We start from the raw sequence: 19,133 nt of genomic DNA on the forward strand, positions 1-19,133 counted from the left end.
AAAAGTTTTTTTTTTCTCTTCTGCGCCTCCCCCCCCCCCCCCCCCCCCCCCCCCCCCCCCGCTTCCGCCAGCATTAGAGAGATAGGTCTCCTGTGGTTGCTCTGTATTGGGAGCTGCCTCAGGGCTTGGTAAACTGCCCTTCAGGTCAGGGCATGCAAAGAGGTCAGAAGCCACTGGGCGTTGGCACCCAGGAAAGAATTAGGTTGGTGAAACCATTGCTTTCATTGCCAGGGGCTATCACGCAACAGGTTTATCCGCTCCTGAGGGTGCAGAGGTGGTGACTCATGAACCTCTAGGCATTCTCTTGCTTTTTCTGAACGAGGGATGTTGGGGTTTAGGCACTCCAGGCTCTGCTCAGAGTAGAGTGCCCTATTATAGGGCAAAGGTACTGCTCAACCCTAGTGGAAGCTGATGCACTGGAGTGTGGAGTGGGGCCCTGGGCCAGACCATAACCCTTTAGTTGTCAAGAGAGGCAGGGGAGTGGGACTGTAGGCGCTGGTATTTCCCCACTGTTTCCGCAGCAGTGATGTCTAAATATTGTTAACGACGGTGTTACCGTCCCATGGTTAGAGCGCTCATTGCCAGCCCTTCCGTCTCCTCCATGCTCGTCTGGATACCTGTAGGCTCCTGAGGACCCACTCCCAAGTCAGGCGCCCTCATTCACACAGCTTATCTCTTGAAGTCCTCCCAAAAGCTCTTGTCAGTTTCCACAGGAAGAAACAAGGTATGAGCCAAGGAGTACCCCCATCAAATGCCGTAGCTTCTCTCTGGACCCCCAAGCCCTCAGCATACCAACCCGGTCCAGCTTGCACCTGGCCTTCCATAGTTTGTGGGGCGGATGAGTTCAGCGGGGGTCCTGGGAAGGGAGGACTGGGTACAGTTCCCAACATCGCCCCATGTGCTTTGGGCCTGAAAGAACTTGGGTAGCACCATAAGTAATAGAAACCAGGCCAAGGGCTTAAAAGACAAAGGGTCTTCCGGGGCTTCTGTTGTGTGTTTGTCAGGGTTGGGGGCTTGGGGAAAGGAGGTTTGGAGGCCTGAAGGGGTTCCCAGGATTGGGTGTGCATGTCCTAGAGGGGTGGGTGAGTCTCTGCCTCTTGAGGGTGGGAGAGGGCTGGGAGGAGGTCTTTTCTTTCATTGGTTGTGTGGCCCTGCCCTCCTCCCCCTCCTTCTCCTGGAACATTCCAGACATTCCAGACTGCCATTGCTTTCAGGATATGGATTAAAACCCCAAACTGAGATTTGATTTCCTCACCCCATCCCCTCCCCAACTTTTCCCTACCCTGAAAAGAAAGCCCCTAAATCTGGGAGTTTGAAGTAGTAGTAGGAGGAGGGTATTTTTGATCTTCGACCTGAGATTACACTAAGGGACAGTCTTGAAAGAGCTGTCTTCACACTGAGCCTCCTGCCTGGGGGTTGCTTTAAGCCCTTACTGGTTTGAATTCCCAGGCAGGCAGCCCCTAGAGGGAGTGACTCCTGTCATGGGGCATCAAGCTAGGTCAGTGTCCTCAGTCTTCCAATGGTGTAACCATCTGTTCCTCAATTCTCCAACAGTTGGACTTTGATTGTGACGGTTCCTGCATTTTCTCAGCCTATTTGGGCACAAAATGAGTGTTATATGGGACATCCCTCACTAGGCTAGATGCCATGGGGCCCCCTCTTTTGCCTATGAATGGAATCAAAGAGAGTGGCCTGGTGTGGGATCTGACGACTGGACTTGTTTCTTATCCTTGCTCTCTTGTCCTGCAGTGTAGTCTGACGACTTTAGATCAGGTTCATGAACCACCCAAGGTAGAGAGCCATACATGTAGATTCCCTTCAACACGTATGCTCCTTTTCCCTGAAGTCATTTTGTCCCAGGAAGAGGTTTCCTTTGTGTATTTCGTCAGTAAAGACTTTCCCTGCTCAGAGCTGCACAATTAGAAGGGATCTTAGAGACCCTCCAGTTTCCATTTTGCAGCTGTAAGACACTTAAGGTCACAGGGATGGAATGAGTGAGCTGGCCTAGGACAGAGCCAAGAGGGAAACATTTATGGTGAGAGCTTAGCATCCCTTCCTCGTGTTTTCAACACCCCCTTCCCCTAGCAAGCTAGGAGCTGACAAGGGCCCAGTAGGAACACTGAGGCCTGAAGCTTACATGGCTTAGTCAGATGAAGACCCAATCAGGGGTAGTTTAAGAGCTAGAACTGGATTTTCTTGCTTCCCAGGCCAGTTTTCCCTCATGCTGTTAGAATTTCATTGGACCATGTCCCTGAACTAAGTTTGTGATCAAGGATATGCTGAGACATAAATGACAATTGACCAATGAAGATCAAGTCAATTGAAATGTTGTAAGCCCAGGGATTAGGGCATCGATTTGGGTAGTGAGCAGTTAATTGCCCTGGGAATCAACCTTGAACCTGAAAGCCTTCCTGGGGAAAAGTACACTTTTAAGAGGTATTTGAAAGATGGGAAGGAGAAAGAGAAGTCATTTGGAAGGAGGGAAGGTGGTGGTCCTGATGCTGGTGTTGTATGTTAATCGTTTCCACCTTAGTATTCCAAATGCGTCTGTTACTACACTTTAAGTACTTGAAGCCCTTTGCTAAGCCCTAATATTATCTAACATCACCTGAAACCACCCTGTGAATAGGTATTATCCCTGTTTTACAAAGAAAGGAAAGTGAGCCTCAAAGAAGTGAAATAATTTTAAGATCAGTGCTGTTAAGTGGAACAGAGATTTAAATCCATACCTGTATAAAAAACACTTAATTACCGCACTGTTATCCCCCTGTCATTTGTTTGCATGTGTGTCTCTCCCAATAAATTGTGAGCACCTTGAGGCCAGGTACTTTGTCTCTTTTGTTTGTCACCGTGTCCCCAGTATCTAGAACAAAGTATAGCCTGAAGTAGGCAACAGCTAAATGGGTATTGGATTAATGAATGAAGTCTCTGTAGCAGCTTTGTATTCCTAATGCCTGAAACATGGTGGGAGGTAAGAGGTGAGAATAGGTGGTTAGTGAAGGAAAGAGCAGGGCGAGACCGGAGCACAGGGACAACAAAAGGCAGGTGTGATTTGGGGGGAATTATGTTACCCTGGTGCTTCTGGCCTCTGATCACAGTCTTCCTATCTGTCTTGGCACTGATAATTTACACTCTGAAGTGAGGCACCCTTCCACCAAATCTTCATTCCCAAAGGTTATCGTTCTTGGATTCTCAGACTTTGGTGTTGAACAGAAGGTAGGGAGATATAGACTGACATAGGGATTAAACACTGCCAGGTCATAGGCCCCTAAAGCATCCAGAGTGGTCATTAATCCTGTTCCCTCTAATTTCAGGAGTCGGAAAATTCAGATTCGAAACATCCCACCCCAGCTCCGTTGGGAAGTAAGTGATTGGGGGAAACTCAAGACATGGGGAAGTGGAGACTGGAAAGGAAGCCCGGGCCAGTCTGAGTTGGCAGAGATGACTGGGGAGGTCCCCTGGTGGTTTGGGGGTCGGCCAGGGATGCTAGTACTGAGGGAGTTGGTTGGTTCTCATCCTCAGCCCAGGACTACCCATGTTAGTCCTTTGGGCTTGTGTCTGTGATGAGAGGCATTAGGAAGGTGGGTAGGGTGTTCCCTGAGCCCCAAACTTAGACCCCAGAGGCCCAAGTCTACTTCCAAAAAGGCCCTTAGATGCCTTTTTGTTGTGCTCAAGTACATTTCTGCAAAGATACCCTGACAGGTTACCAGCAGTTATCGGTACCCTAGAGGGAGTAAGCTGAAACAGGTCATACTACTCAGTCCCCACCTAAGGCTCTGCCTGTGCCACCAGCTTTGGGGTGAGGGTGGCTGGTGGCTGGCTTCGTGACAGTTCCTGGGATGCTCAGAATAGCCTTCCTCTCTTCTCTCGTCCATGCTCCTAGGTGCTGGACAGCCTGCTTGCTCAGTACGGTACAGTGGAGAACTGCGAGCAAGGTAAGGGTACAGTGGGGAAGTGGGGGGTGGGTGCTGGAGCAGTTTGGGGGATCTGCTCTGCTTCGTTTTCCACGACCACATCCACCTGGCATACCAAAAGCAGACAAGGCAGGCAGACAGAATATGGCACGAAGGGAGATCCACACACGGGGGACCTGGGCATGTCGTCCCGGCTTTGGCTGTGCTGCTTCTCTGTGGAACAGGTTTCTCTGTTTAATGAGCAAAAGTCACTCATTTCCAGCATGGGGTCCCAAGCTCTTAGGGGCGCAGTCCCAAGCAGTTAGGCGGCAGGGAGCGCACACACCAGGTCTGGGAGACGAATTTATTCTTGGGAAGCTAAACTAGTTAAAAATGCACACACCGTAAGATTAGCAATTTATAGAAGCAAACATCCCAAGACATGGTCTCTAAGAATACGGTGAAGAGACCCACTTCCACTGCAGAGCATCCTCAAGGACAGATGGACCACACGTGAGTGTATCATAACCCAAGCTAAATGGGCTGAGAGGAGCAGCTACTGGGGAGTCCCAAAGGACTAACATGGGTAGCTCTTAGGGGTCAGTCACGGTCAAAAGAGAGGTCTGAAGGGTTTAGCAGCGTGGAAATGGGGCACTCAGCCTGAGTAAGTCTGCAGCCCCTTTACTTTAAAAGCTTCATGATTCTTTATGTTTGGCTGGAATAGTCAACTGGTTATCTCTTTATAGAAGCTGATTGTCAGCTCTATGGCTTTGGTCAATTAAAAAAAAAACAGAGATTTTATTACTGGGCACACAGTGATAGGCAAGCACAGTCTTTCAAGAGTGGGCCCCCAGGAGAAATACTAAGAAATCTGGGTCATAAAATATTTGCTAAGATTTCTGAGGTTTCTCCATTGCTTCAGGTTATAAATAATTTTCAGAGGAAATGAGCTAAAATAAGGATGGTTTTGGTTGACACAAGGTAGAGCTTGTCCATTCGAGAAGATACAAGTGGAGTTTGTAGATCTTCAGAAGCGTAAAGAATCACCCCGTCGAGATTTATTTTTTTTTTTTTATTTTTTATTTTTTTTAAAGATTTTATTTATTTATTTGACAGAGACAGACACAGTGAGAGAGGGAACACAAGCAGTGGGAGTGAGATAGGGAGAAGCAGGCTTCCTGTGGAGCATGAAGCCCGATGTGGGGCTCGATCCCAGGACCCTGGGATCATGACCTGAGCCGAAGGCAGACGCTCAACGACTGAGCCACCCAGGCGCCCCTACCCCGTCGAGATTTAAATGCTTATCTCCATTTTCTTTGGAAAGGTGCAAGCTAGAAATCACTCTAGATTAAAATACTTGTCTGCACATAGGTAAAGTACTGAATCTATCAGACAGGTTCTCCAGCTCTAATCCTGTAGGTTGCCTTTTTATCATAAATGCCAGGACACAGCTGGACACACTGATAACCATTGCCCAGTACTGCTCATGCGTTAGACTAATGACTGAGTTACTCTTGGACAAATAGCAAGAATGAGTGCGGGCTTGGGAGCACATTGTGAGCCGCCCTGGGAGGCCCCGCAGGAGTCCACGATAGCTCAAATCTGTCTGGGGCTCACCCAGGAGCTGTAACACACCATATCAGGAGGGGAGACCCGTTCCCTGGAGAGAACACAATGGGAAATGTTTGATTTTGTTGGACAACAGAGAAAGTCTTCTGGTGTCACTTTCTAAGTGAAGTCCTTTCTGTCCACTCTTTAAAATCGCACCCCTTCCCACCACCTCCTTTAACCCTGAGTTACATTTCTCCATGGCCATCATCAACCCATCTGATAGGTTAGAGAATTTGCTTCTTGTACTTCGCGTTGTCTGCTCCCGTAAGCTCCAGGAAGGCAGAGCCTTCGTTGGTTTCATTCATTCCTGTGTTTCAGTTTAACTGGAAAGATAGTTCTTGGCGGAATCTCCCTTACTCACCACTGTGGTGGGGGAGCTCTGTGGATGAAGGCCAGAGGGGTTTAGAGTGGTCTGCGCTGAGGGTCTGGCCAGGTGACTTATCCTCAGGATGATGGGGGCAGAGGCTTGGTTTTTGTCACTGTCCTCCACCCCAGGGCTGAGCTGGCCTAGGGAACCCCAAATCAAAAGACAGACACAAGACACGTTAATTTTATTAATTTAAGAAGTGTGCCCCCAGACCGCCTGGAATTCTATTGTCCAGCCCAGTCTCTCCCTGTAGGAAAGAGTATATGGCAAAATCCAGTGAAGACCAAGAGGTTTCATGGTAAGAACGGAGGACTTGGATGGGAATAATGGCAGGTGGCATGGATTTATGATGAATTGAATGTGCGTTTCCACTGCCAAGATGTTTGGAAGTCTGAGTCAGGAAATCGTCACCCCTCGGTTCCCCAGTAGCTGCTCCTCTCAGCCCATTTAGCTTGGGTTATGATACACTCACATGTGGTCCATCTGTCCTTGAGGATGCTCTGCAGCGGAAGTGGGTCTCTTCGCCATATTCTTAGAGACCATGTCTTGGGATGTTTGCTTCTATAAATTGCTAATCTTACGGTGTGTGCATTTTTAACTAGTGTAGCTTCCCAAGAATAAATTCGTCTCCCAGACCTGTTGTGTGCGCTCCCTGCCACCTAACTGCTGTGCTGACTTCAGCACCCTTTTGTCGCCCAGCTCTCGGGGGTGGGGGGGTGGCCAGGGGAGATCAAAAGAAGACACAGGAGGGAAAATGCAAAAAGGTTAATTTGAATTTTCTAGGAGTTCTGGAGAGAGGGGCCTAAAGGGCACATAGTTTGCCTTGTCATTCATGTATTCCTTCTTAGAACACATGTAACTTCTTACAACCTCATAACCTGAAAGGATGAGCTTTTAACACTTGGGAGTTCATTGGCGGCATCTCCAGATCTTGCTGCTCTAACCTTGGCCTCTGTTTTGCTCCCCCAGTGAACACCGAGAGTGAGACTGCGGTGGTGAATGTCACCTATTCCAACCGGGAACAGACCAGGCAGTAAGTGGGCCGGAAAGCGGGGCGGGGTGGGTCTTCGCGGGTTGTTGGGAGCCAGGTACCCGTGCTTCTCCACGCTGGGGTCCAGGCAGGCAAGAGCGCCTTCTGTTACTGTGATAGCCAGTCGCAGACTCTTTTTGGTTCAGGTTCAGGTATCTCAAGGGTTCAGAAACTTATCAAGATTGGTAGCAAATCCATGGACGGGAAGGGACCCAAAGACCCTCCCAGGAAAGGTGGGAAATCCTCTGTAGGAGAAAAAGTGGGCTTTGCGTTGGGTCTCCGGGTGCCCCGGCACTGCAAGGGTCCTTTGCTGTGTTGACGGCGCCATCTAGTGATAGTAAGGAGGAACTGCGAGGTTTACAGAAGGGATTTGTTCACGTTCTGATGTGGCGGGGGCAGACATTTTATTTCGGTGATGCCACGAGCCCCGATTGTGCTTTTGTCGGGTCCTATTAGTCCCATCACACCTATGCTTTCTAGCTCCTTAAGCCCTTTGGTTGAGCAACTACACGTCTCACCCACTGGTACTGACAGACTTTGTACACTTCGTGCATTTACTCACTTACATCCCGCCCGTTACAGGCTTTTTGCCATATTTAGCTTTTGACAGCTTTCTTGTTCCTTCAGCATGCTGCCTCTAGCTGGGTGAGGATACATTTTAAAGATTTATTTATTCATTCGAGACACAGAGAGAGAGTATGAGCAGAGGGAGAGGCAGAGGGAGAGGGAGAAGCAGGCTCCCCGCTGAGCAGGGAGCTCGATGCGGGGCTCAATCCCAGAATCCTGGGATCATGACCTGAGCCAAAGGCAGACGCTTAACCATCTGAGCCACCCAGGCGCCCCTTAAAAGTTTATTTTTAACTTCTCTCTACACCCGACGTGGTGCTCGAACTCAGGATCCCGAGGTCAAGAGTTAGCACACTCTACTGACCGAGCCCGCCAGGAGCCCTGCCCCCATTTTCTTTTAAGTGGCTCTCTGGGCTCAGGATTTTCTGGAGGTCCCTACTGCCCCTTGTGGCTAGTGTGTGGTCCTTAGCCTGGCTCTAAAGGTCATGTCAATACTCGGCTTACTCCCCACTGCCTGTTGCTGCCTTGTTAACATTTCTAACCTGCATCAGCTGGTGTGGAACTGGATGGAGCTTGCCTCCTCCCCTCCCACAGTGTTACTCACTCCTGCTTTGCAGACATTCCCGATAGACTTAAACTCCTGCTTCCAGGCTGTAAGCAAGACATTCCGTCTCCAACCCTATTTTTTTTTTTTACAGTTTCCTCAAACATGGAAGGTGCCAGACTCAACAGGTGTAAAAACAAGTCTCTTGTTTCACGTGTTTATTATATTTATTCACTTACCATGAATCACATGTGATCCTCACATTAATCTTACGAGATGCGTAGTTCTGGCTGGAATTAATAAGCCAATTCAAAATTCATTGGGAATAACTTAATTTAGGTTTCCCTTTGATGTCTTCAGCCGTTTAGACTGACAAGTTCTCTGAGGTGGAGGTGGGAGTGGTGGGTAGGTGGTCATCTCCCTTGTTTTTAGTGTGTTCCAAGTTGTAACCCAGAGTGCTTTACACATGGAACGCCTTTGGTGTGATTGGCATGGCGTGACCAGTAGACTCTCCCTCTGTCCTCAGAGCCATCATGAAGCTGAATGGCCACCAGCTGGAGAACCACGCCTTAAAAGTCTCCTACATTCCTGACGAGCAGATAGCACAGGGTCCTGAGAACGGGCGCCGAGGAGGCTTTGGCTCTCGGGGTCAGCCCCGCCAGGGCTCCCCTGTAGCTGCGGGGGCCCCAGCCAAGCAGCAGCAAGTGGATATCCCCCTGCGGCTCCTGGTACCAACCCAGTATGTGGGTGCCATCATTGGCAAGGAGGGGGCCACCATCCGAAACATCACGAAACAGACCCAGTCCAAGTGAGTCTTGGCTGCTGGGCACTGGGAGCCGGGGTACCACCTGGTAGCACACTGGGGAGTCTCAGTATTTACGTTTCAGGAAATGTTGTCTGGGATGTGTTCCCATTTCTCTTCATTGGGGGATGGGGGTGGTTACTGCTCCAATTGCAGCGTCCTGGGAAGGTGGGGAGGTTGAATGGGCCTGGTGCATGCCAGTTGGTGGTAGTGGCTGGGCCACACCGTTATTAGTAGGAATGGTTCTAGAATTTCTTGTAGGACGTGCCACCAAGCAAACCTAGTCTAGGTGAGTCAGTCACTCTGGTGCACTGTGGGTTCAGCACTGCCTGTTGGTGGCCACTGGGCTGCCCAAGCCAGCCCTCAGTAATAGGTCATCATCCTGCCCCATCTCCGATTCCCCTACTGTTACCCCTCTAATCTCTTTTTTAAATTTTGACTTTATTTTTTTTTAAGATTTTATTTATTTATCTGACAGAGACACAGCAAGAGAGGGAACACAAGCAGGGGGAGTGGGAGAGGGAGAAGCAGGCTTCCCATGGAACAGGGAGCCTGATGCTGGGCTTGATCCCAGGACCCTGGGATCATGACCTGAGCTGAAGGCAGACACTTAACGACTGAGCCACCCAGGCGCCCCTGACTTTATTTTTTTTATTTGTGTATAGTGACCCCTCTTCTCTAATCTTTATAGCTAATCAGGGTACTCTGGAAAAGAACAGGTCACATCATGTCCTTACTCCGAATGCATCCTTTATTATTTACTTTTAATTTGGGACAGTGTGCCTTCCCTTTATAGTTTTACGGGAGAGAATCCAGCATTTAAGGGGAATGCAGCTTTAGAGCTGTGGGCTACTGATTGCCAGCCCTGTGTTCCCATGCCAGATGCCACCATCGTCCGTTCCCCCCCTCCCCCCCACCTCCTGACTGGGACAGAATCCAGAGCAGCAGGCTGGCCTGGGTTCCTCTGGCCTTTTCTCTGCCCTTTCCTGTTCTGCACTGGGACTTGTTCCAAGAGCCGTTTCTGTACTTTTGGTTGAGGAGAGGTGGTAAGGAGGGTGAAGAAGACTCTGGGTTTCACCAGGGACCCCTAACCATCCTTGACCTTGTGGTCCTTAGGATAGATGTGCACAGGAAGGAGAATGCAGGCGCTGCGGAGAAGGCCATCAGCGTCCACTCGACCCCTGAGGGCTGCTCATCTGCGTGTAAGATGATCTTGGAGATTATGCATAAGGAAGCAAAGGACACCAAAACGTAAGGCTTTTTATTCAACATTTCTCGTAATGAGGGGAGTGCCACCTCCCCCGCTCCAACACACTTTTTATTCGCAAGAATGCAGGGATAAATAGGAGACAAAGGACCTAAACTGAGACACGAGGTCCTCTTTTCCACAAGTAACACCCTGTATACTCTTAGCAATTCTTTTTTTTTTTTTTTTTTAAAGATTTATCTATTTGACAGAGAGAGACACAGCAAGAGAGGGAACACAAGCAGGGGGAGTGGGAGAGGGAGAAGCAGGCTTCCCGCCAAACAGGGAGCCCGATGCGGGGCTCGATCCCAGGACCCTGAGATCATGACCTGAGCCGAAGGCAGACGCTTAACGACTGAGCCACCCAGGCGCCCCTCTCTTAGCAATTCTGTGCACTTACAAGCGTGTGTACGCGTTTGTCCATATACGTTCGTGCGCACAGGTGTGCATGTGCACGTTTTAGCACAAATAGGACTGTAATGAACGTGTTCTGTAGTTAGTTTTTTTCACATTTATGGATCAGTAATTACTGACCCATCTCAGTTCTTTCTAAAACTTCATGGAGTTCTATAGTGTGGCTATTTAAAAGTATACAATTGAATGAGTATTAACATGCGTATACCTGCAAAACCATCACCACGATTACGATAACGAGCATGGCCATCACTCTGGTAGTCCTCGTGCCCCTTGGCGGCCCCTCCCTACTTCCCCATTTCTCTAGTGCTAAGCAACCACCAATCTGTTGATTTTTGTCATCTTTTAAAATGTAGTTTTGTCCCGGAAACCCCACGTCTGCGGTGGCATGCTGACCGTGTCTCTGCGTGGCCCAGCATTTAACAGCTCCTGTCCCTCTCTCTTTCCCAAGGGCCGACGAGGTTCCCCTGAAGATCCTGGCCCATAATAACTTTGTGGGGCGTCTCATTGGCAAGGAAGGGCGTAACCTGAAGAAGGTGGAGCAGGACACAGAGACAAAGATCACCATCTCCTCGTAAGGCTCTCATTTACCGCTTTATGGGTTGGGATGCCCGTGGGCTCAGGGACGGCTGTATATCATTGGGCCTTCATGCTTGGCCCCGTAAGTTGGTTGCAGTTTCTGTTCTGTTGAAGAATAATCAGTGACATGGCAAAGAGCGTTTATCTCTGTGAGGGCTGGGGTTGCTGGAGCGCATCCTTCCGTCCTCTGGCCTGCCCATCACTCCTATCCCCTGCATCTCAGAGAGCCTGCAGCTAGGGCGGGGTCTCAGGCATGTTTGCTGGTCCGTGAGAAGCAGACCGACCCAGGTCCTGGTCTGAGGATTGGGTGTATGCTCCCCTGTGTCGGGGCCTGTCTCCCCCGGAAGAACCAGAGCCAAGCAGATCGATTACCTCTTCTGTGAGCACTGTGCCTCTTCATTGCATCCCAGACTCGCTCTGTTCCAAAAGCACAGGAAATGGGTTGCCTAGAACCACTGGAGAAACTTCCAGTCCTGAGCATCCTCTTTGCTTTACCAGTGATGAAAACTTGTCTGTGATTGGACTCATTGCAAATCGAGGGGTTTCAGTTGGCTGTTCTCCTCTCCCTGTACCTTGCTCCCTCCCTGCCCGGGTTACAGACTGAAGGCCAGAGACAGGGAGCTATTTGCTGAAAGTGAAACAGCCTGCAGGAGCTGTTTCTGCGGCTGATTCCCAGCCGTGGCCCCTTCCTGGTGGGAGGATGACGCGGCTCTGCTCTCCCGCCAGGCTGCAGGACCTCACCCTCTATAACCCCGAGAGGACCATCACTGTGAAGGGGGCCATTGAGAACTGCTGCAGGGCCGAGCAGGAGATCATGAAGAAAGTTCGGGAGGCCTATGAGAACGACGTGGCTGCCATGAGTGTGAGTGCCAGAGGGCCAGGCACCCTAATGCTCTGAGCCTGGGGCACCACAGATGGGGGTCTCCACCTGGGGTGGGCAGGTCACACGCCTTTGGATCTCCAATCCTCCAGATCTTTTACATTTAATGAATAGAGATTCTTTATCTGATTGCTGAGGTGGGGGTTGGGTTTCATCTTCGGTTTCAAAGTCTGTGGTCTTCCTGTAAGATTGGTGTTTGTGTGTTCTTCAGTGAGGAGAGGGGCCATAATTTTCATCTGATTTGTTTTTTTAAGATTTTATTTACTTATTTCAGAGATAGAGAGCACGAGAGCCAGGGTGAGCCGGGGGTGGGGGAGGAGCAGAGGGAGAGAAAGAAGGACAAGCAGACTCTGCATTGAGTGCAGAGCCCAATGCGGGGCTCGATCCCACAACCCCGAGATCATGACCTGAGCCGAAATCAAGAGTCGGACACTTAATCGTCTGAGCCACCCAGGCGCCCCTCATCTGATTTTTAAAAGGGAGTGAGGATGTGGAGTACAGGAAAAAAGGTGAGCCTTGGAGTCTAACGGAGATCTGTTGTTGCTGTGCCTTCTCATAGGAATGTTCCAGGGCAGGGTTAGTGGAGTAAACCACCAGAGAGATGGGACATCTGAGGCTCTGGTTGACCCTTCTGGTTGGTGTTGCTGGTTCTTGGTCCAGCGATAATGTCCCATCACTCACAGCTCCACGCTCTAAGTGTATGTGCGTGTGTGTGTGAGAACCGGAAGGGCAGGCGGGTTTTGTGCAAAAGCACCCAGTTCTCCTGTGTTCACTCCCCCCCACCCCTCCCACCCCTCCCACCCCACCCCAGCACTGCCTTCTGGATTCAGCCAGCCCTGCATCATGAGCTGACCTCTCCCTCCTTACCTTCCTTCCCCAGCTGCAGTCACATCTCATCCCCGGCCTGAACTTGGCGGCTGTAGGTCTGTTTCCAGCCTCGTCCAGTGCGGTCCCGCCACCTCCCAGCAGCGTCACCGGGGCTGCTCCCTACAGCTCCTTTATGGTAGGTGCAAGATCTCCTTCGGGGGGTGGGGGAGGTGCCCGGGCCCTTCCATGGCCTCCCTTAGGGTTCAGCCCCCTGCGGGAGCCTGATGCTTGGGAATTTGCAGAGAGGGAAGGGAGGTCTGGGATGCCCCTCTTGGGCAGTACTCCCAGCCGTGTGCACAGCGTCTCAGATGCCACCTGGGCTGCCGTCAGCCCTCTCCCTTTGTCCTTGGGGGCCTGGGGAGAGCCAAGGAGTGGGTTGCCCACGTTGGCCGCCGGGTGTCTGCCTTCTTCTCTTTGAGGCTGCACGCCCCGGGGGGTGGAAGGGCTTCCAGGCTGTGTCCCTCACCCCTGGTCGTAACACGCCCTGTCTCGGCAGCAGGCTCCGGAGCAGGAGATGGTGCAGGTGTTCATCCCGGCGCAGGCAGTGGGTGCTATCATCGGGAAGAAGGGACAGCACATCAAACAGCTCTCCCGCTTCGCCAGTGCCTCCATTAAGGTGACCTGCTCTGTCTCCTTCCAGGTCCTGGGAAGAGGGCAGCGCCCTGCTTCCACCCCCTCAACCTTTCTTCCTGCTGTTGTGTGGTCTGTTTCTCTGACGGATTGTCGTCCCCTTTGCATATGACTTTGCCCAGGGCCTTCGGTGCTCCTGGGCTTCCGGGCGAGGGAGGAGGCCGAGTTGCCGCAGAGGAGGATCACTTAGGTTCTGGCCTAGACTGACGTGGGTTCAGCCTGCAGCCCCTAAGCTAAGGCCGTCAGCCTCAACCACTGTTCCCTTGTCACTGCGATCATTGTCCTAGTGCCGTGAAATTTCGCAGCCGGCGCCCCGCTCGGCCAGTGCCCAGCGCTGGGGGCGTGGGATGGGGGGGGTTGCGGTAGATGCCGACTGTTTTCGCCCCCCCTTGGCTGGGGTCCAGCGCAGAGAGAAGGGAGAGTGTCCTCGTGAAAGTTTCACAAGCTTAAATCCAGTTGTGTCGGTGGCCCCTAAAGGACTTGGTCAGACGCAGGGATTCTTTTCTGCTGACGTGTGGTCCCTGCCCTCATCGTGGGCATTTTGTCTGTTCCCCACTCTGGGCAGGACCCCACGGAAGCCTCCCCGGGAAGCTGGGAGGGTGGGCGGTGAGGAGGGAATGTCCCTGGAACACACGCACCCACGTCCTCATCACATTTTTGGTGCAAGGGCAATGCCCTTGGGGTTCAGGGCCTTTGTTCTCGCCTCTCCTAGCCCTCGGAAGTAGGGGGTGGAAGTGGGATGGTGGCAGGGGGCTTGGAGGAGGTGGAGGTAGGGGGCACCTCTTTGACCAGCTCTTTGCTTTCTAGATTGCTCCTCCTGAAACTCCTGACTCCAAAGTTCGTATGGTCATCATCACTGGACCCCCAGAGGCCCAATTTAAGGTTCTCATCTTTGTTTTTCCAAAGAAAAGGAATTGAGGTTGGGTGGGGGTGCAAATCTGCATAACACTTTCTTTTTTTTTTTTTTTTAAGATTTTATTTATATATTTGACAGAGAGAGACAGCGAGAGCAGGAACACAAGCAGGGGGAGTGGGAAAGGGAGAAGCAGGCTTCCCGCGGAGCAGGGAGCCCGATGCGGGGCTCGATCCCATGACCCTGGGATCATGACCTGAGCCAAAGGCAGACGCTTAACGACTGAGCCACCCAGGCGCCCCGCATAACACTTTCTTAAAAAAGTTTTTATCTATTTAAGTAATCTCTACACCCAATGTGGGGCTTGAACCCACGACCCCAAGAGCAAGAGTCTCATGCTCTTCTGACTGAGCCAGCTGGGTGCCCATGGACAGCATTGCAATGCTGCTTTCAATTTGGCATCAAACTCAACTTCTGTTGACTTCTTCCCTCTTTCCTTCTGAAGGTGAACAGAAATACGGGACAGAAGGAATGCTGAGGGCTTCTTTCTGGTGCCCTGCCTTAGTTAGGAAGGAAGATCTTTGATGCCCAGTTCCCTTCTCTTCTTCATGTCCTGCTGCATTGCTGGGTCCCTGAACTTCTGGTCACAGAGCCAGAGAGCTAACAGTTAGCTCCTGCTGACCTAGGCAGGGATGGAGAAGGGGATGCTCTCGAGGCTGTGTGGGCTGTCCAACATCCTATCCTCTGGCTGACTTGATCGGCTGCCTTATTCACCTAAATGGGATCATCCCAGACCCTGTAGGGTTGTGTAGCTTATGAATTGTACTTCTGGGAAGTAAGTGTTCAGTTACTCTACCCAGGCTCTCCAGTATTACAAGTAAGCAGAAGGAACAGGTCAATGCTCTTGGCCATTTTCATATCCCCTGGTGTAGATGGTTGATGCACCCGTGGGCTGGGCCTGTGGGGCCAGAGAGGATGGGGTGGAGCTTGGGGGCTCTATTTCCACGTGTACCTCACTTCCCTTTTGTCATGTGTGTGGCCCGCTGATTAACAAGGACCTCCTCCTCTCAGGCTCAGGGAAGAATTTATGGAAAACTCAAGGAGGAGAACTTCTTTGGTCCCAAGGAGGAAGTAAAGCTGGAGACCCACATCCGGGTGCCGGCGTCAGCTGCTGGCAGGGTCATCGGCAAAGGCGGCAAAACGGTGAGCCTTCAGACCAGGGATGAACCTTCCGGATCTTAGTCCTCAAACCCCATAGCTCTGCCCTGGCCTCCTACTCCCCTACCCCGTACAATAAGACTTCCGACTTGCTCCTTTACCCAATTCTCCTCCCCAGCCCGGCTCCTGGGCCTCCAGTTACCTGCTAGGGACTCGCCTCTTGCCCCTCCCTCCAGCCCCCTCCATGCTTTCTTGATAGCACCCCAAACTTCTTTCTGCCCCCCCCCCCCAGGTGAATGAGTTGCAGAATTTGACAGCAGCCGAGGTGGTGGTGCCAAGAGACCAGACCCCGGATGAGAATGACCAGGTCATCGTCAAGATCATCGGGCATTTTTATGCCAGCCAGGTACATGTGGCACGACCCGTCCCCCCCCCCCCCCCCCCGCCCCGCCACCTCGTGGGAAGACAGCAGGAGCCCAGGGATTGGAGAAGCAAGAGGCCAGATGTTGATTTGCATAGCTTTGACCATGGCTTTGACCAGTCCCGTGGACTTCTGCCTGCCTCTGGACTGGGCCATTCTTTTCCAAGTGTAGGAGTGTGATGTGTAGATGTTTTATTCTCTGTTAGAACTGTAGGGAAAGTGATTTTGAGAAGTTCTGTATATAGTATATATTCTATATAGTGACTAGTATTTTTCTATGTTACTTGCTATATATTAAGTCTTTCCTGTTGTCTGACTTTAGTCCTTCGCTCACCCCTTTTGCACCAGATAAGAAAGGAAATTGGTATTACCCACCACCCAGTCTTGTTTGTGGAATAATAACAGTGGTAACAACATTCTGGATTGCCTTTTTCCAGTGCAGTCCCTTTGCCTTTCTCACAATGACTACTCCATCCCTGGTTCCAGTTCTACTGTCCCATTCCAGAACTCACCAGCCCCATATCACCTCCAGGGGCCCAGTCGGCACTGCCTGGCATTGGGACTGACCCCAGAGTCTGGAAAGAGGGTGGATATCAGGTTCAAATCTTAAATTTGAATCTTAAAACTCTGAATCTTAAAACTCAGAGAAAGGTTGATTGAAAGGTAGTGGGGTTTCCCTAAAATCCTCTGGCGTTGGGACTGGAAGGGATATGGAGACTCCTGGACACAAGTCCGTCTGTTCAGAGGATAGGCACTTCCAAAGCTAGATGCTGCCTAAGTGGTCAAGGGCAGTACAGGATCCTGGAACCCCGAGCCCCAGCTCTCAGCTCCCAGTGTGGTGTGGCCAGACAGCACCAGGAACAGGGGTTTTGGAGGCAGAGGGCTTTGCGCTCAGACCCCACATGGCTTTTCTGCTGTATGGCCTTGGCTAAGAAACTTTCTGTGACAGTCCTTGGAGAGGTATCAACAAGAGTCACGATAGTATCTAAGATTTCTGGGTGCATCTGATTGGTTCACGTATATTAGCTGCATTGGTTCAGCAGCATTCTGTGTGGTTCACGTATATTAGCTCATTTAATCCTCGTGACAACCTCATTGTACAACTGAGGGGTGTGGTAGTGTGAAGGATAGATCCAAAGATGCACAGAGCCAGGATGTTCTCAGTACCGAAGTGGGGGGGGTGGTGGTGGTGGTGGTGGTATTTTTCATGTGTTAGAATGAGAATTAGAGGGAAATCTTGTGCAAACCATCCGCTTGCGGCTGAGTAGGAAGTAATATAAATCCTGAGTCCACAGCCTTTCCACCACCTACACCACCTTTCTCTTGAACCAAGAAACCAAGCACTCCGTTTATGGAAGGAAGCGATTCTGGTAAACGGTTAGGGGCACCCCGTGTTGCAGTTGGTTTCCTTTGCAGAACTCTGTCCTTAGCGAAGAAAGGAAAGAGTAAAGAGACGGATCCTTGGGTATTTTGTCCATTTTTTACAGTGGAGCTTAGGTTTCACTGCTTGTTTGTAAATCCGTGTCTGGACGTTCCATCCCCTTTACTGGGAGCTCTGATTTGTGAGGAGGTCTCCTACCTGATGACCCTCTGACCAAACATACACCTGGAAACTCCAGGGGTTTTATTTTGGTTCAGTAGCCTGTGTGGCGAGTTTGTCAATTTTTCAATTCTGGTGAATGAGTTTGTACTCTGTCCGCTCCCCCCCTCCCCACCGCGGTGGGGGCTGCTCAGGACCCACGGGGAGGCAGACAAACTTTAGGTCCCACTCACTCTGTCTCTTTCTGTTGTGTTTGTTGCCGGTGTCTAGGTCCCGATGGCTTCTCTCCCCTGGGGTCTGGCTCTCTCCTTGCCTTTGGGGATCTTCACTCTTGCCTCTTCTCTGGTTCTCCCACAGATGGCCCAGAGGAAAATACGAGACATCCTGGCCCAAGTTAAACAGCTGCACCAAAAGGGACAGAGTAACCAGGCCCAGGCACGGAGGAAGTGACCAGCCCCTCCCCATCACGTCGACTCAAGGACAACGGGCTGAAATCGAGAGCGCGTTCTCCCCAGCAGGCCTGAGAATGAGTGGGAATCAGGGACACTTGGGCCGGGATGTAGATCAGGTTTGCCCACTTGCTTGAGAAAAGACGTTCCAGTGAGGAACCCTGATCCCTCGGCCCCACACGCCCAACCAATTGGCCCGACACTGCCCACCCCTCAGGGTGTCACCATGGAAATTTCTAGCTCAGGGTGCTTTTAAACGTGGATTGTTTAAGTAAGTTCTCCAGGTCCCACCGAGAGGGTGGGTCAGACCCCAGTGGGAAGAGAAATAAAATTTCCTTCAGGTTTTTCAATCATGCAGAGGGGTGTTTTAATCAGCCTCAAAGGATGGTTTGCTTCTTGACCCTAAAATCCTTCCAACCTTCTCCTGCTTGGTCCGTTGATTAAAATACCTCTACTCTTCGTGCCCTGACATAGCCTCTTCCTATATTCACACGAATTGTTTTATCTGTACTGCTACCAGAAAAAGTGGGAACCAGTGCATTGCTTTGCTTACGTTATTGATTCAAAGGAGCAGACACACCAGCATCTGTAGTTTATTATCCCACTCCTTCCCTAACCAACCAATAGGAACAGCAAGGAATAAAGAATGGGGGAGAAATATGATTAAAATATATAGTAATCCACGTTTAAAAGGAGTGCCCTTATGGCTGATCTAGTCCAGATCACCATCTTGAAAAATTGGCGCAATTAAAATTTTCTCCGCTCTGTCGGGACTTCCCCACCAAGATTCCCTGCCCCATTCACGTCCTCCTACCCATCTAGGTGCACATGGGTGGTACTGAATGCTCAGCGGGATAGGGGCTGACCACTGTACTGTCCCTGATTCCCATCATTCTCAGGCAGATTTTATATTTTTTTAAAGTCTATTTTAATGATTGGATATGAGCACTGGGAAGGGGACATGACTCCCCTTGATAAAGTCTCAGTTCCATGGAGGACTTGAGTGGCCCCAAAGGCTGCCACTGTGCCCTCACTCCAGCCCATGTGCTCCTATAAGGGCTGGTTCCCAGAGGCAGGGGTTGCGGGGCACTCCCCCCCCACGGCACTGTTCCCTTGGTGGTGGTGGGATGTGGAACCCAACCCTGAGCTCCCGGTAAAGCTGAAGCCCGTCATCTGGCATGTATTACGAATATTCAGTAAATTGGAGAGTATTTGCTTCTGTTTTTATCCTCGAGGCATATTTAACCGATGGCTTCTGCCTCCGTCAATCATTGGCATGACC

General features: G+C 50.9%; 1 protein-coding gene across 2 annotated transcripts in view; it reads left to right on the top strand.

Moving 5' to 3' along the window:
• IGF2BP1 (insulin like growth factor 2 mRNA binding protein 1) overlaps positions 1-18,131 on the top strand; it is a 39,312-nt gene extending 21,181 nt beyond the window's left edge. Inside the window, exons 3-15 of one of the 2 annotated variants that reach the window (XM_032428931.1) lie at positions 3,315-3,363; positions 3,884-3,935; positions 6,841-6,904; positions 8,539-8,820; positions 9,931-10,065; positions 10,926-11,048; positions 11,780-11,915; positions 12,814-12,936; positions 13,297-13,416; positions 14,238-14,312; positions 15,355-15,486; positions 15,734-15,847; positions 17,760-18,131. In XM_032428931.1, the coding sequence (XP_032284822.1) occupies positions 3,315-3,363; positions 3,884-3,935; positions 6,841-6,904; positions 8,539-8,820; positions 9,931-10,065; positions 10,926-11,048; positions 11,780-11,915; positions 12,814-12,936; positions 13,297-13,416; positions 14,238-14,312; positions 15,355-15,486; positions 15,734-15,847; positions 17,760-17,852 (1,498 nt within the window). In that variant the 3' untranslated portion in view covers positions 17,853-18,131. The remainder of the gene's footprint in view (positions 1-3,314; positions 3,364-3,883; positions 3,936-6,840; positions 6,905-8,538; positions 8,821-9,930; positions 10,066-10,925; positions 11,049-11,779; positions 11,916-12,813; positions 12,937-13,296; positions 13,417-14,237; positions 14,313-15,354; positions 15,487-15,733; positions 15,848-17,759) is intronic. The other variant, XM_032428932.1, reaches the window with a different exon arrangement.
• The last annotated feature ends 1,002 nt before the right edge of the window (positions 18,132-19,133 follow it).

Source organism: Phoca vitulina, unplaced genomic scaffold (genome assembly GCF_004348235.1).
Source record: "Phoca vitulina isolate PV1807 unplaced genomic scaffold, GSC_HSeal_1.0 scaffold40, whole genome shotgun sequence".
Taxonomy (NCBI): domain Eukaryota; kingdom Metazoa; phylum Chordata; class Mammalia; order Carnivora; family Phocidae; genus Phoca; species Phoca vitulina.